Genomic DNA, 15,060 nt, shown 5'->3' on the forward strand with positions numbered 1-15,060 from the left:
TTATTGAAAACAAACTTTATTTCTAAAATGTGTAAATAGAATTAAAGGATAAAAATATATTCAATATAAACATTTACATTTTTGCAAAATATTTGACATAAGGCAAGTTTGTCTAACTTTGTTAAAGCTCAAATGAGAACTCACATTAGTCTCATCTAGACAATGTTAGACATCCAAATGTCTGTCCCAACTTAGTGTCATGATGTTCGTCAACTGAAGGAAAGCATTTGACGTGACGTTCCATCAATAAATTAAACCACTTTTTTTTGCTCTTCGAACACCGAAACAAACTAGATGAAAGTTAGTGTTTAGTCATGTCGCACTCTTTTTTTCATGGCAAAATACTGACATCCATTAGTTAAGTTATTCATTTGAAACCAAAACATTTCTTGCTATTAGATGGAAATAAAATAATACTATCCACACGGATGGCATAGAGACATTTTGCTAGTACAGATATGGGCACCAAAGTGAACACAGTGTATAAGGACAAAGTAGGCACAGGGACTCACCTGTTAGATTACAGTATGTTGCTCTGTAAGACTGAACAGACCCTTACCAACAAACCAGTACCACAAATACTGTTAAGGAGTGTGTAAAATGGCTTCAGTCCTCATTGTCACAGACCGTTATCCCCATAACTAGCTGTGACGGAGATATCGTCTTCTTAGAGGACAACCCACGAAGCAATGTTTAAAGGAATGTATTGAGTTGCTCTGTTGGCTGAAACACTAAAATAAGTAAAGTTTTGAGAAAGAAAGACACTAGCAAATTTAACTGGTGACGATAGCAAAAGCGCAGAACCTTAACATTTTTGATCTACAGATTGATCATCAAAGCAAGCCCACTACCTGAGAGATATCTGCAAACATGATTTAAAAAAAACTGTGCTATTGTACAGACGGGACAGATGTATCTAAACAATATCTCAGTTATAATGCTGACAGAATGTCTTTTCAGTATTAGCCCTACCACTGTTAACAGCCACTCGCACGCCAGACTTCAATGCTACAAATGTACCATTTTAAATAATGGTGGGTTAGTAACATTCCGTTGAATCACTCAAAAAACAGAATAAAATATTTTCAGTTGATTGTCAACCACATCCAACATTTCCCCAGAGGGAAGATTTAAATAATAAGTGTTATTTATTGAAAAAAGATAACAACCCCCATCTACAGTGGGGCAAAAAAGTATTTAGTCAGCCATCAATTGTGCAAGTTCTCCCACTTAAAAAGATGAGAGGCCTGTAATTTTCATCATAGGTACACTTCAACTATGACAGACAAAATTAGAAAAGAAAATCTAGAAAATCACATTGTAGGATTTTTAATGAATTTATTTGCAAATTATGGTGGAAAATAAGTATTTGGTCACCTACAAACAAGCAAGATTTCTGGCTCTCACAGACCTGTAACTTCTTCTTTAAGAGGCTCCTCTGTCCTCCACTCGTTACCTGTATTAATGGCACCTGTTTGAACTTGTTATCAGTATAAAAGACACCTGTCCACAACCTCAAACAGTCACACTCCAAACTCCACTATGGCCAAGACCAAAGAGCTGTCAAAGGACACCAGAAACAAAATTGTAGACCTGCACCAGGCTGGGAAGACTGAATCTGCAATAGGTAAGCAGCTTGGTTTGAAGAAATCAACTGTGGGAGCAATTATTAGGAAATGGAAGACATACAGACCACTGATAATCTCCCTCGATCTGGGGCTCCACGCAAGATCTCACCCCGTGGGGTCAAAATGATCACAAGAACGGTGAGCAAAAATCCCAGAACCACACGGGGGGACCTAGTGAATGACCTGCAGAGAGCTGGGACCAAAGTAACAAAGCCTACCATCAGTAACACACTACGCCGCCAAGGACTCAAATCCTGCAGTGTCAGACGTGTCCCCCTTCTTAAGCAAGTACATGTCCAGGCCCGTCTGAAGTTTGCTAGAGAGCATTTGGATGATCCAGAAGAAGATTGGGAGAATGTCAGATGAAACCAAAATATAACTTTTTGGTAAAAACTCAACTCGTCGTGTTTGGAGGACAAAGAATGCTGAGTTGCATCCAAAGAACACCATACCTACTGTAAAGCATGGGGGTGGAAACATCATGCTTTGGGGCTGTTTTTCTGCAAAGGGACCAGGACGACTGATCCGTGTAAAGGAAAGAATGAATGGGGCCATGTATCGTCACCTCTGTCATTGCCAACAAAGGGTATATAACAAAGTATTGAGATAAACTTTTGTTATTGACCAAATACTTATTTTCCACCATAATTTGCAAATAAATTCATAAAAAAATCCTAGTGTGATTTTCTGGATTTATTTCCCTCATTATGTCTGTCATAGTTGAAGTGTACCTATGATGAAAATTACAGGCCTCTCTCATCTATTTAAGTGGGAGAACTTGCACAATTGGTGGCTGACTAAATACTTTTTTGCCCCACTGTATGTGTGTCATAAAAAGAGCGGAGGGCATCTTTGACAACACAAAGACAAAACGCATCAGTAAAACATTTATAAAATCAAAAAACACACTGGTTTGAGAACAGTTCTTCCACCGTAAGCCCTTTGACTGAAATGCATGACCTGATCAAGGATTCCTTCCCCAAAGGGCCAACATGAGATTCCAGTTCATACTCAATGAAGAGAGTAGAAGAAGCAAGGCCAATATGGAAGCCTGATCCCATTAGCCTGATGGTTCAGTCTGTTTTAGAGAGGCTAGCAGCTGGGGCTACTGGGTAATGCAGTTCTCTCCCATGTCCTGGGCATAGCGGTCTGAGATGGTGGTGCGGAGCTCCTCCACATCACGACGCAGCTGCTGGGCTTCAGTCAACTTCCTCTGGAGGACCTCAGGACTCAGCCAGTCCTCCACCTGCTCTGCCATGGGCGGGGGAGCTGGGGAGAAGAAAAAACCGTTACTACACACTGTGAAAGTGACTTTTTTTTTTTCTCTCAGAATGTAGCCTGTTAGTTTTTGAACGGTCTTCAATTGGCAAAAATGTAGCGCAAATGGTTTTCAGCACAAAAACATAAGGCATCTGGCAGAAGTAAATTCATCCTAAAAAACACTAATATAATTTTGTGTGTGTGTGTATATATATATACACACACACACACACATATTACCCCCCCCCCTTTAAATAACCAAACATTTTCAGGATTAGGTGACAGGACCTGGAAGTATGATGACAACGTATTACAACACTTGAAAAACGAACCATGTTACACATGTATATAGCTGGAAGTATTCTGTGGCTGCAACACTTAAATTGATCAAACATTCATCTTTGACTTTTACCATCGCTCAAGCTACAACTGATTAAGTGGAAAAATAGCAGCAGCCTTTTTTTTCTTTAAATGATACTAAACCCTGTAGCGGCGCGGTGGTCATCACTCACAGGAAACGCCAAGCAGCAGCGAGAGGTTGGGGTCTCGGCCCTGTGACCGCTGGGTCAGGACGTTGCAGAGGGAGCGCAGGTCGCAGAGGCATGAGGCCATCTCCCCGTGAAGACGCTGGGTGAGGCGGTCCCCGGGCGGCCGCAGCGAGGACGACGTCCGGTCCAGGTTCACCTTCTCCGAGTCCTCCAGACGCTCATGGAGGGTCAGGTTCTGCTCCGTTAGTTCCTGGTTCTGGGCCGACAGTTGGGAATACACAGAAAACACACCGTTAGGAATGACAGAAATAGGCAACATATTCAACTCATAGTTCTTCCTACACCTAAAAATAGTTGGGTGCTGGAGAATCGTCATAGATACAGCGTGTAAAATATATATATTTTTTTTACAGTTACAGCACTCCAAAGGTTCAATTTCCATACTTATGTGCATGGTTAATGAATAAGTATTGAACCTGTTGTCCAGTTCATCATTTTATGCATTAGGACAGAACATGAGCTCTGGAGGTTCTCAAGACAATTCCACTCAGAACATGGAACAGAGCATTATTTCCAGTAGCGGTGTAGTCCTGTCCTAGCATCTCACCTCCTTCATGGCTGTGTGGAGCTGGAGCAAACCCTGCTCTTTAGAACAAACCTCCTCTCTCAGAGCATGGGAGCTGCTCTCCTCCTGAGACACCTGCTCCTCCAGGGTCTACACACACACACACACACACACACACACACACACCAGAGGTTGGATATGGGTTAGGCATGGCTAGTAAGACCATATAGGTTACTAATAGAGGTATCATCCAAGGTGTAAACAGATTCAATTCGTATCACGTACTACGATCTGGGTGCCCAGTTTCGTCATCATCCTCAGCTGCTTCTCTATGACCTGGAGAAAGAGAGAAGAACGGAACGTTTTAGAACCAGCACTAGACGACAACCACAAAAAGCAGCGCAACATTTCAGAATGTAAGGTACCGGTGAAATGTCCAATGTAAAAGCTGAAGTAGGCCAAGAAAGAAGGAACAAGATGAAAAGACTGGCCTTTTTAAGTCTCTGCTGTTCTTCTCTCAGGCTGCTGTTCTCCCCTCTGAGTTTCTCTACATCCAGGGAGGGTAACCTTGCCCCGTCCTCCAGGCCCTCCTGCACCCGCTCTTGTAAACTGACACACACAAAACTAATTACCAAAACAGGTCATTATACAAACAAAGTAGGTTATACAAATATGCATGCATGTTAAAATGAGTACGTGTGTACACCTGGTATGCGATCATGTCAGAATGAGTGTATAGCTGTGTGTGTGTGTGTGTGTGTACCTGGTGACAGTGGTGAGCAGCTCCCTCTCCCTGCGTCTCTGCTCCTCCAGCTGGGTGTCCTTCTCCCGGGTGTGTGAGCGAGCTTCCTCCAGACACACCTCCAGCTCTCTGACCCGGCCCTGCAGCTGGAACGCCCGCTGCTCCACCTCCTTCAGCTAAAGATCGCACACAACACACGCTGCGAATATCAGAAGATTTCTACATCTTATTAATGTGATTCCTGAGACAGTGAACGCGATCGCCAGTCAGCAATAAAAAGACGACCTGGGACGTGGCCGTAGAAGCATCCAGTCATTTTGACGAGGTAGGACGTAGTTGTATCGAGCGAGATTAAGGTATGTGTGTGTGTAATGCAGTCTGTGCTGGTTTTCACCTGTTTGCTCTGGCCCTGGTAGTCCTCCATAGTGGGCAGGTCAGCGAGGTAGCGCTCCAGAGTCTCGATGCGCTGCTGCTTCTCTCGGTTCTGCTCTGCCTCCTTCTGGCACTTCTTCTTCAGGCTGTTGATGTGCTTGTCCCGGTTGCGAATCTACACACACACACACAACGTCAAGTACGGAATAACGGTCACATTTTTATAAATAGAAAAATTCCCGACTGCAACACCACACACACCCACCCAGTTATTAAGTCACATGAAATAACTGTCACGTGGTGTAATTCGAAAAGGGAATCAGTTTATATAATTAGCAACTGGACTATCAATGTAGCAGTGGGATGTTGTGGCCCGACGCTCAGCTTCTCACCCTCTCCTCCTGCTTCTTCATCTCCTCGGCGTGCCTCTCGCCAGTCTCCCTCAGCGCATCGTTCAGACGCCGCGTCTCCGCATCCACGGCACCGAGGCGGCGCTCTGCCTCCTCGTGGGCGGCGCAGTCACCGCGCTCTGCAAACTGGGCCCGTAGGAAGGCGTTCTCCCTCTGAGCCTCCTGGAAGACACACAGGAAAGACTTCGAGGTCATCCGTGGTCGTGCAGTATCAGCTCCTGAAGTCTGTGTGTGGCTCTGGATAAGAGAGACGAAAAATGCGAAAGAACGTGCGAGTGTGTTCAGCTCACCTGCAGACGGAGCAGACACATGTCGCCGTACGGAGCGCCGCGGCCGAGCAGGGCGCCGTGGACCTGCAGCTCGCTCTCCCGCAGCTCCAGCTGAGACATCTGCTGCTTCTGTCTACAACAACACAGCCCAGAGTGAACCCCAGTGACATGGTCAGATACCACACACACACTACAATACTGCCCGTTCGTTGTAAGTGTATAGAAAATATTTTGCTTTTCTGGGTAGGGCATTAGATATCCCTTACCCCAGGACACTTTAAAGGAGCGTCTTCATGGATCAGGGCTTATTTTCAGCCTACCCAAGGCTCTGAAGGCGTGCTATGCCAGAACGTAAGCCAGTTTGCCCCCCCCAAAAAAACAGATCTATGCAGGCACTTTTTCCCTTATATTCCTGGACAGTCACCAGTTGAAGTGTCCTGGGGTAAGGAATACTTTCTTGGGATTACCGCGCAGTCGCGCACCTGGTTCTTTTGTTCAAGCAGCGCCGGAGTGAGTTTGGTTACCATTTCAATCTGAGGTAATAGGTGTGTACCTCTCTATGGCGAGCTGCTTCTCCTTCAGAATGCTCTCGTTGGCTTTGATCACCTCGTCCCACTTCCTGGTCTCTGGTGGCATGGAGGGGGTGGAGTAGAGAGCCGGGTACTGGCCCACTCCAGCAGTCATCATCTGCACAAACACACAACGTATTGGACATGCCCGACTCAACTATAAACAACACCGAACAGCTTTATCACCAAGGAGGCCATCTTCTCTAAATTTGGCAACATTCAACCACTTTCCTCACTTAAAATGTTTTCCGTTGTCCTAACATTGGCATTTTGAGCAGGTCTAATGTTGAGAACTACATGTGTACTCCAGAGTGAAATGGGGTCAGTCAACGCTAGCTGTTCTTTGGTCCAAATGCTCAGCTCACCTGCATCTGCTCCACTTGCATGCGGAGACTCTCCAGCTGCTGCTTGTGCTGCTGTTGCCAGCTGGGCAACTCGCTGCATCTCTCCTGCAGCATGGGTTCATAGGCCTTGGCCTCCCTCAGCAGAGCCTGGGTCTGCAGATACAGAGAGCCGGGGTACACACCTGCTGACCCAGGCCCAGTTCCACCTGGCTGGCTGCTCCTCTGGCTGTAGGGGTCTGGAGCGCCGGGGACCCCCGGCCTTGTCTCGGGGAGAGCCTTGTACGAGTGCTCCATGGCACCCCTGTAGGCCTCCCTGTTGCCCTCGGGAGTCTCCCCCAGACTGGTCATCTGGAGCCTGAGTCGGACGTCGGGGCAATAGCCTGCCAGCAGAGCAGATTGGTTCATTGTGGGCTCCATGGTGGGCATGTCAAACCTCTGGCCCTCATCCATGCAAGAGTGGTCCCCCGAGGGGAACAGAGAGTGGTCTAGTCCGTTCACGAGGCTGCGGTAGCGGCTCAGGCAGTCCGGCTTGGGCCCGGTGGGGTCGGCACGCCCCGCGCCGCCTTGTGCCATGTCCAGGTTGGGTGAAGAGGCTGATTTGGAGAGGGAGGACGACTTCGAGTTGGAGGTTCCACCGGAGGTTCGGGAGCCCGAGGAGGCAGAAGCCTGGGAATCTTCCTGGGAACAGGGCCGGGGATTGGAGGCCGGTGGTCCGGCCGTGGAAGGCATGACATGGGCAGTGGGGATGGGAATCGGACTGCGGATGGGCTGGAACGAGGGGCTGCTGCTGGAACTGCACAAATCTGGGAGGGGTAAGAGAAAGGAACTGTTAGAGTTGGGCACGAATTTGAAGCAGCATTCATTTAGTAACAATAAAAAGGTACTTTGCTTTCACTGGGAAGTGGTGAACAAAAACTGCCGCTCAGGTGGAATTGAATTCAGTGAATGGCCTTGAAAACAGAGTACAGCTATTCCTTTCTCCAAACAATCTCTGGCTTAAGATTCCTTTACAGAGAGTTGGCATGGTGTACATACCCAACACCAGCCACACTATTTTCAGACGGTGTGTAGTATGCTTCATATCACCGTGACTGGGGTAAGTGGGTGGCCCAGGTGACACCACTAGTACTGACTGATCTGGTAAGTAGACCTTAGCCACTAGAACATGCGTCTTAGGGAATGTCCCTGGTCCATTCCAATGCATTTTTAAAAAGGGCAGTGTAATTCAAATAAATCTTAACAAGACAGTCATGTTTGCTTTTATTCATTGCCGACAGAAAAGACCATTCATTCACGAACCTCCTTACCACATGCAAGAACAGACAGGCAAATAGCCTAACCTCAGATCATTAGACTACACACCAAAGAAGCACCTCATTTTGATTGTGTCATAATGGCCACAAAGCTATATTTTGAAATGGAAACCGTTAGACACATCAGTTTTCAAATTAAGAAACATCTGCGTTTAAAGCACTGGAAACTAGTAAAAAAACAACAACAACTAGGCCTGTGTGACAGCTAACAGCAGACCCCATACACAAGCCCTACTTCATTACAGCTATTTAAAGAGAAACCGACAGAGCACTGCTCACCTGGCACTCAGTCCGACACTGGGAGAACCGTGTTATTAGACGTGACATTTTTTAACAGCCCAGCGGAAGGGGTGAGCTGCAGCAGCAAGATGTTTAATGCTGTTGCCGAATTCCTTCCAATGCATTTTTTTTCTGGAGGCTCGAAGGTTCTAGGCTGACAGCAGTGTAGTGTCGAAGGCAGGAAGGCCTTGTTCCTTTCAGGGAACATTGTCCTAGAGAATAACCAAGCCAGGTTGCCCTGTACAGAGCAATCACACACAAACAGACACAGGCAGGAAAGGTTAGGGGTATTTATAGCCCCACTCTCAGGTTACAGAGTGAGCTGTGCTGGCTGCTTATTTAAGCGCCTAGCCCTCTCCCACCGTCCCATGCACGTCACATGAGTACACCCCAAAAGCGAGACTAAAAACAATGAGAGGGAGGCTAAAAACATCCCCCCCAAAATGGCGCGTCTCATTTTGGACAGAGCCGTGCTTAGGAAAGGCATTGGAAAATAACAAATTAGTTAGCACACAACGGGAAGGAACTGGCAAAGACAGAGGCTCTTCCAGTGAAAACATTCTTCAAATTAAAATGTTCAGGTGCCCTCGATGCTCGACTGATTCATGAGTCTGTCTGGCTAGGACAAGTCCAAACAGCTCTGACGCTTTGAGGGAGAACAAACTAGGCCTACGTGGAATTGAAGTTGAGAGTTAATTCTCCAGCAGGTAATGGTTTATAAGCTCACTCAAAACCTAATTCGGCAAATATATGCTACTCCAGCAGTACCGGAATAACTGTGACCAAAACATAAATGTAACACAAATAGAAATACAGTTGGAAAGTAGGATACAATCAGGTGCATTCAAAGAGCAAACAACTTCATCCAGGGCCCCAAAAACAACACATGAAGGATGACCTGTCAGACTGACCTTTGAACTCTCTGACACTACACTATGTCCACACTGACCCTTTCCTTTGACGGTTTAGAATGGAGTAAGGGAGTTGATGGGGTCAAGACTCATGTTGCTAAGCACTGTTATCAGTTACAGCATGGGTGTATCAGCGGCACTAGCTTGCTTGACAGTTGGGCCCAAATAGAAGCGTCTCGTTAAATGCAATTCTCCTTTTAGTGTTTAATTGTGAATGCAGATGGCATGGCGTTATTACAATAGTTTAATGGACTCACGCCCAATTATTAGAAGAAAAAAAAAACTAGAGACTCACAAATAGGCTTACCACAGGCAAACACACACAGACATACCAATAAAGCACTCCAGTCTCACCTTCACTTGGGCATACGGACAGTACATACACCTCCAGTCCTAGTACTTCCCAAATTATGTTCTAATTTAAACCCCATCGGGTGCAGCTAATCTGTGATCATTACATGCATCACTCAGCAAAGAAAAAGGGGGCAAGGATTCAGAGTTTCCATTTAGCCGTCCAGTCCTAGCATTCCACCCCCCCTAACCCCCCAATTAGGTTGGCAGAGCCACCTGGTAAAGGAATGTAATATACCCTCGTAAATCTCCTGAGCATCCAAGGATCATGAGCACATCACCCTGCCTATAAATAGGCTATACGCAACAACATAGAGGATGCTGACCTCCGACCCCTTGTTCCAAACTTAACAGTCACAGAGAGAAAACAGCAACCTGCTGTGGATTTCTCCTTTTCATTCACATCGACTGCTCTGAAGTTGATATGGTAGGTAGGGCGGCAGGTACCCTAGCGGTTAAGAGTGTTGGACCAGTAACCTAAAGGCCACTGGTTCGAATCCCCCAGACAAATTGTTCCTGTAAGTCGCTCTGGGTAAGAGAGTCTGCTGAATGACTTAAATGAAAGTCCGGAGAGTCACACATACCTTGAGATTTTGGGCTTATCTGACGACAGCTTTGCGATTAGGCCAACAAACATGATAATCGCCTCATACACCTGATGATTGTTTTCCAACTCTCTGAATGTCTGGCATCTCTGAAACTAAGGCATTTCAAATTGATATTCACAGAGGCCAATCTGAACAAAAAAGGTAACTTTTATAACACATTTAACATGTGAGCTAGTCAGCCATCAGCAGTGTAACTAACATTACTCACCACCGTGAACATAGAGAACAGTTTGTACGGCTGTGTGGGGGGGTGTTTCAGAACTGAGCTATACGACATGTTGCATAATAAGCATGGGTGCTGTGGTAGTACCCGCCAGGAAGTCAGAGCAGGGGGGGAACGTTCTCACCTTCTGTGCTGTCAGATGGGGTGGCGCCTAGCCCCGTGTCCCCACTGTCCGCTGTCCCAGGCCGGCGGCCAAAGTGGCTCTGGAACTTCTCAGACACAGCTGGCGTCTGCCACTCCATGTCAGGAAACCCAGCTGGAACGCATACATGATGTGTGAAAAGCACAACCAACATCCGCAAGGTGACACTAATAGCATCCCCCCCCCCCTTCATTTTGATGAGGCTAAAGGCGCCCGCACAGCTACATAGGTTCTGTTTGCTCCAAGCAGAACTTGGTTAGGCTAAATGACAATGTGTTCTCATACTCCCTAAAGACCTCTGCTTAAAAAAAAACTAAAAAAACGAGAAGGCAAAATTGTTGTTTGTCCCACTTGAGCCACCGTAGCAACATTTCCAGAAACCCTTCCTCAAAATAGTCTTTATTAAATCTAAGATAAATCAAGAAAACTGTCATTTGTTTTGACGTTTTTGCCGAGGACATCTTAGTTATGCATTTCTTTTGTGGGGTGCAGTATTTCTCAAGTGAATTCTTGCTACCAAACTTGAACTTGACTCAAGAAAAAAATGTAGTGTGCACGAACAGCCGGAAAAAACCTGCCAAAGACCAAGATGTCATAATATAGGCGCAAACTGTTTAGACTGGGAAGCTTTACCTGTCAGCTTAGACTCCAGGTATCTCTGTGAGGTGGTCATTCCACTCATGTCATCTGTCAAGAAAAGAGAGTGATAATATGAACATCTGTGTGAAGTTCTGGGCCACATTCAGTTGCAGATAGAAATGCCATTAATAGAGCCAACATGACTCCTTGTTCTACATGTTGGAGATGCATGTTTGTTCTACATAACATATTTATATCTGGATGTTTCAAAACGTTGTGTCCTGCTGAACCTGTTCCTTGAGTGGACAAATGTTCTAGCCCTAGAGCAATGTGATGTGCAGAACAGTGAGAGAAAAGTATAGGAAGGAACAAAACACAAGCCCTTCCCTCCCCCTTGTTATATAATATCACAGCAATTGCTCAAGAGACTACAAAGTAGAGCCACAGCCACATCAGGAATTTCAGTGAGTATTTCTGGGCAGACGCAGATCAACTGTGATGGCAAGAACACTCACCTCGAAATTACATAACGGGGGCTTGAGTGGTTTAATGGAGGGGTGTGAGAGAGTCTAAACTGAATTTAAGAGCTAATTAGCTAACTCTAATTAAGTTCGCCACACAGATCTCGCTTTCTATCTACCTAGATATAGCTTATGCCAGTTAGATATTGGTCTATTGGTTAGCTAAATAACGTTACATACCGAACACGGTCAGTGCTATCCGGGATCCTTGGGACGTGCATACACTAAACCCTACCTTAACCATTGTAAAATGTTAACTTCAATGGGGGGAAAGAATAGCATGGACACTAACTAGATAGTTAACTACCTACTGTTACCTACCTAACGCAACTGTAATATAAAGTCGATGGCTAGCTAACTTAAATGTATATTGTGCTTTAACTTTTTATTAAACAAGCTAGCTAGATAAGCTAGTAGGCTGTATAGCCTAGCAAATATTAGCTAGCCAGCTCAATACAAAATCGAACAACGTTAGTTAGCTAAATTGCGTTAATGACATAACATTAACCATCAGTAACGTTAGCAACACATAGTGACAGCGTAACAGAACTTCGTCACCTAAACCTACCTTTTCTGCAATACTTGAAAATGAACTCCTTGAGTGTGCCGAGATTAGTACATGTGTAATTTCGGGTCAAGAATTCGTTCTCCTCTGCCAGCTGCTGTTCTAGAGTTTAGCTAGCTAACCGTCTCTGATTTGACTCAAACAACACTACAAGCTGCTAGCAACTTCAGAGTGCTTCCTGCCCATTTTAAAATAGAAGGGAAACATGGGAACGTTCCATTTGTCAGGCGTAGTCCGTTGATCTGATTATGATAGAATTGGTAGATTGTGCAGTAGAATTATTGAACATAGAGCAAACAAACGTAATTTATTGTCTTGAGACTCAAGTAAATTACAACATAAGTCATTTCTGTGTCTTTGTAGCATTGTGGGCCTGAGAAACATACGCATATAAACATTTCAGAAAGAACAAAACGAATTTATGCATTTGACTCTGAGTGAGTGATACTTTTTACTTGTGTTATCTATTGGATTACACTTGCCATCCGTTGCCAATCTAATTCTTGTAATTTAAAGCAATTATCTCAAATAAACTTTTGGCATAAAACACAGTAGACTATTTAGCATTTGGAGGACATGTCAGTCACAGTGTTGACTTATTATCAGTCACTGCAGAACAGTAGTTAAGATTTCACAGTCCGGGAGCTAGTCTTGTTCACTTTGGCATACAGTGGTGAACGTCTTGATGAGTTCGAGCAAACTTTGGTTTTGTTGACTTCGGCATAGACAGGGAACGGAACTTCCCCCTTTTCATCTACCTCCTCCAGGTGGTTGCTGCCGTCTGCTGTCTGTTGTTGAGAAGCCTTGTTGTCTGTAGTGGGCCATGGATTACAAACCTCTGTGGCGACAACGTCATACACTACGGACCCAGTGTAGCTGCTGTGTCGTCGGACACTGGTCTTCTCCATCTCAGGTAAGGGAGGCAACTGCCTCAAACCCTTCTTCACCGGCCTTGGGGTGTCCTGTCCTGGGAAAGACCCTGCATAGAGTGAAACATAAACAGTGAGCTGAGTGTGATGTGGGGAAATATGTCCAACTCCAAGTGTGATGAACAACTGACTCTGACCTCTGTGTTCTCTTTGGGACAGGGTTGACTTTCTTTTTGAGGATGCTGGTCCAATGATGTTCTTCCTTAGTTCTTTGGTCCTGACCTCAATTGAATCTGGGGGCTGCAATGAGCAATCATATACGTATCAGCAGAGGGAGCCATTGGTTTCAGTTCAGTTTGATTATTCCATACATTTGAATTCCAGCTTTACATTAAGTTGTACTATTTTCTGGAGCAGGACATCCACAAACAACAGTCAATGGTAATGTAAATGAATTGGTAAGGTGAATGGTACATTCCCAGGTATTTTGTACACTGACCCTTTCACCAGAGATCGGTCCCATTTCAGCCAATGACAACCTGGACGTCTTTCTACTAATGGAAGAATGCAGACAGGATGTCAGCAATACCTAAAAGAAATGCTCATAAAGGGCCATAATACAGGAAGAAGTATTACCTTTTTGAACGGATCGCACATATCATTGATACTATGGGAAGCAGAAGGGATAGAAGACACAGACTCCACTGCACTGGTGACAATAGTCTCCACACAGTCTCCAGAACCATGGCATTGACTTCCTGACATACACAGAAGAAGAAAAAAGCACACTTAGTTCCAAGTTTCAGTTTATGGCACAACAAATCAATCATAGAATTGGAGGCGGAGAGTGCTGCCTGGGTGAAAACAGGTGTACAAAACATTTTGAAGGTAGTCTTTGGATGACTCATGATAAAATGTTCATATTTGAAGAAATACCATGTCACTCCTCATTTTTGATGTAAGTTAATGCCTTTATGATCTTGTCATGTCCACAAGGATAATTAAAACCACATACGTACGCGTTTTGGCTGCTATGCCTTCTTCAGAGTGTGTAGAAGAAGCCTCTGTGCCAAGCTTTGCCAAGGGTTAAATCACACATTCAGAATTTCTCTAAGAAGTTGAACATCCATAGAATGGGTGCTTACCCTTGGATGCCTGTCTCCAGCTTGTGAACTGAACACTTTGCCTCACCAAGACAGACCGTCAGCTGTAATAAATATAAGCTGCAAAGAAGTTTGGGGAAATTCAGCACTACCTCTTTGGTTGTTATGTTAATTGCACAGCAGCAAGGTTCACCTGTGACTTCCGCGAAGCTGAGTTCTTTGCTTCTCTATTTCAAAAAGTCAATACTCTAAAACAGCTTCCTCTCCTCATCTGCACTGATCTGATATCATAATGTTGATACAACGGTGAGCACTGGTGAATGTCTGCAGGGGCTTTCCACTTTATGAGACGATTGTCCATGCCACTGGACCAGTCTCACTGACATACAGTGATATCATGATTGAGAGTAATGAAATACCATTTCAAATCAAATCAGTTTATTTGACACGTGTGCCGAATACAACAGGTGTAGTAGACCTTACAGTGAAATGCTTACTTACAGTGTGATTTTTAAGTAAAAAATAGGTATTAAGTGAACAGTAGATAAGTAAAGAAATAAAAGCAACAGTAAAAAGACAGTGAAAAATAACTGTAGCGAGGCTATATACAGGCACCAGTTAGTCGGGCTAATTAGGTAGTATGTACATGTAGGTATGGTTAAAGTGACTATGCATATATGATTAACAGAGAGTAGCAGTAGTGTAAAAGAGGTGTTGGCGGGACACAATGCAGATAGTCCAGGTAGTCATTGTGTGGGGGCACCGGTTAGTCGGGCTAATTAAGGTAGTATGTACATGAATGTATAGTTAAAGTGACTATGTATATATGATAAACAGAGAGTAGCAGCAGCGTAAATGAGGGGTTGGTGGGGGGGCAATGCAAATAGTCTGGGTAGCCATTTGATTACTTGTTCAGGAGTCTTATGGCTTGGGGGTAAAAACTGTTGAG

At 44.8% G+C, this 15,060-nt stretch overlaps 2 protein-coding genes and 1 long non-coding RNA gene across 4 annotated transcripts in view; 1 reads left to right on the forward strand and 2 right to left on the reverse strand.

Annotated features, from left to right (window-relative positions):
* LOC139573929 (centrosomal protein of 85 kDa-like) lies at positions 1-12,349 on the reverse strand. Of its 2 annotated transcripts, XM_071397928.1 has the most exons (14): positions 12,143-12,349; positions 11,108-11,161; positions 10,457-10,588; positions 6,669-7,450; positions 6,288-6,421; positions 5,756-5,867; positions 5,448-5,627; positions 5,078-5,230; positions 4,705-4,859; positions 4,433-4,550; positions 4,227-4,277; positions 3,984-4,091; positions 3,401-3,632; positions 1-2,897 (listed from the first exon to the last, which is right to left on the reverse strand). In XM_071397928.1, the coding sequence occupies exons 2-14, from the start codon at positions 11,154-11,156 to the stop codon at positions 2,734-2,736; spliced, it is 2,370 nt and encodes a 789-aa protein (XP_071254029.1). In that variant the 5' UTR covers positions 11,157-11,161; positions 12,143-12,349; the 3' UTR covers positions 1-2,733. The 2 variants fall into 2 exon arrangements, with proteins under 2 accessions (XP_071254029.1, XP_071254030.1); XM_071397929.1 differs by lacking the exons at positions 11,108-11,161; positions 12,143-12,349 and adding an exon at positions 8,240-8,477 and having other exon boundaries at positions 10,457-10,567.
* The window catches only part of LOC139573930 (WD and tetratricopeptide repeats protein 1-like), a 19,515-nt gene continuing 15,947 nt past the window's right edge, over positions 11,493-15,060 (forward strand). The window contains exons 1-2 of the mRNA XM_071397931.1: positions 11,493-11,517; positions 12,907-13,052. The gene's annotated coding sequence lies outside the window, so the exon portion shown is untranslated. The remainder of the gene's footprint in view (positions 11,518-12,906; positions 13,053-15,060) is intronic.
* On the reverse strand, positions 12,428-14,211 carry LOC139573935 (uncharacterized). Its single transcript, XR_011674676.1, has 5 exons — positions 14,028-14,211; positions 13,645-13,766; positions 13,508-13,562; positions 13,206-13,308; positions 12,428-13,118 (listed from the first exon to the last, which is right to left on the reverse strand). It is a non-coding gene; the product is annotated as an uncharacterized lncRNA (long non-coding RNA).

This window comes from Salvelinus alpinus, chromosome 4 (assembly GCF_045679555.1).
Source record: "Salvelinus alpinus chromosome 4, SLU_Salpinus.1, whole genome shotgun sequence".
NCBI classification, from domain to species: domain Eukaryota; kingdom Metazoa; phylum Chordata; class Actinopteri; order Salmoniformes; family Salmonidae; genus Salvelinus; species Salvelinus alpinus.

Coding starts and splice junctions, on each gene's coding strand:
- LOC139573929 (XM_071397928.1), bottom strand. CDS start 11,156: ATGAGTGGAATGACCACCTCACAGAGATACCTGGAGTCTAAGCTGACA. Junction 5,868..6,287: donor AAGCAGCTCGCCATAGAGAG/GTACACACCTAT, acceptor GTGTTGTTGTAG/ACAGAAGCAGCAGATGTCTC. Junction 2,898..3,400: donor GCTGCTGCTTGGCGTTTCCT/GTGAGTGATGAC, acceptor TCTTCTCCCCAG/CTCCCCCGCCCATGGCAGAG.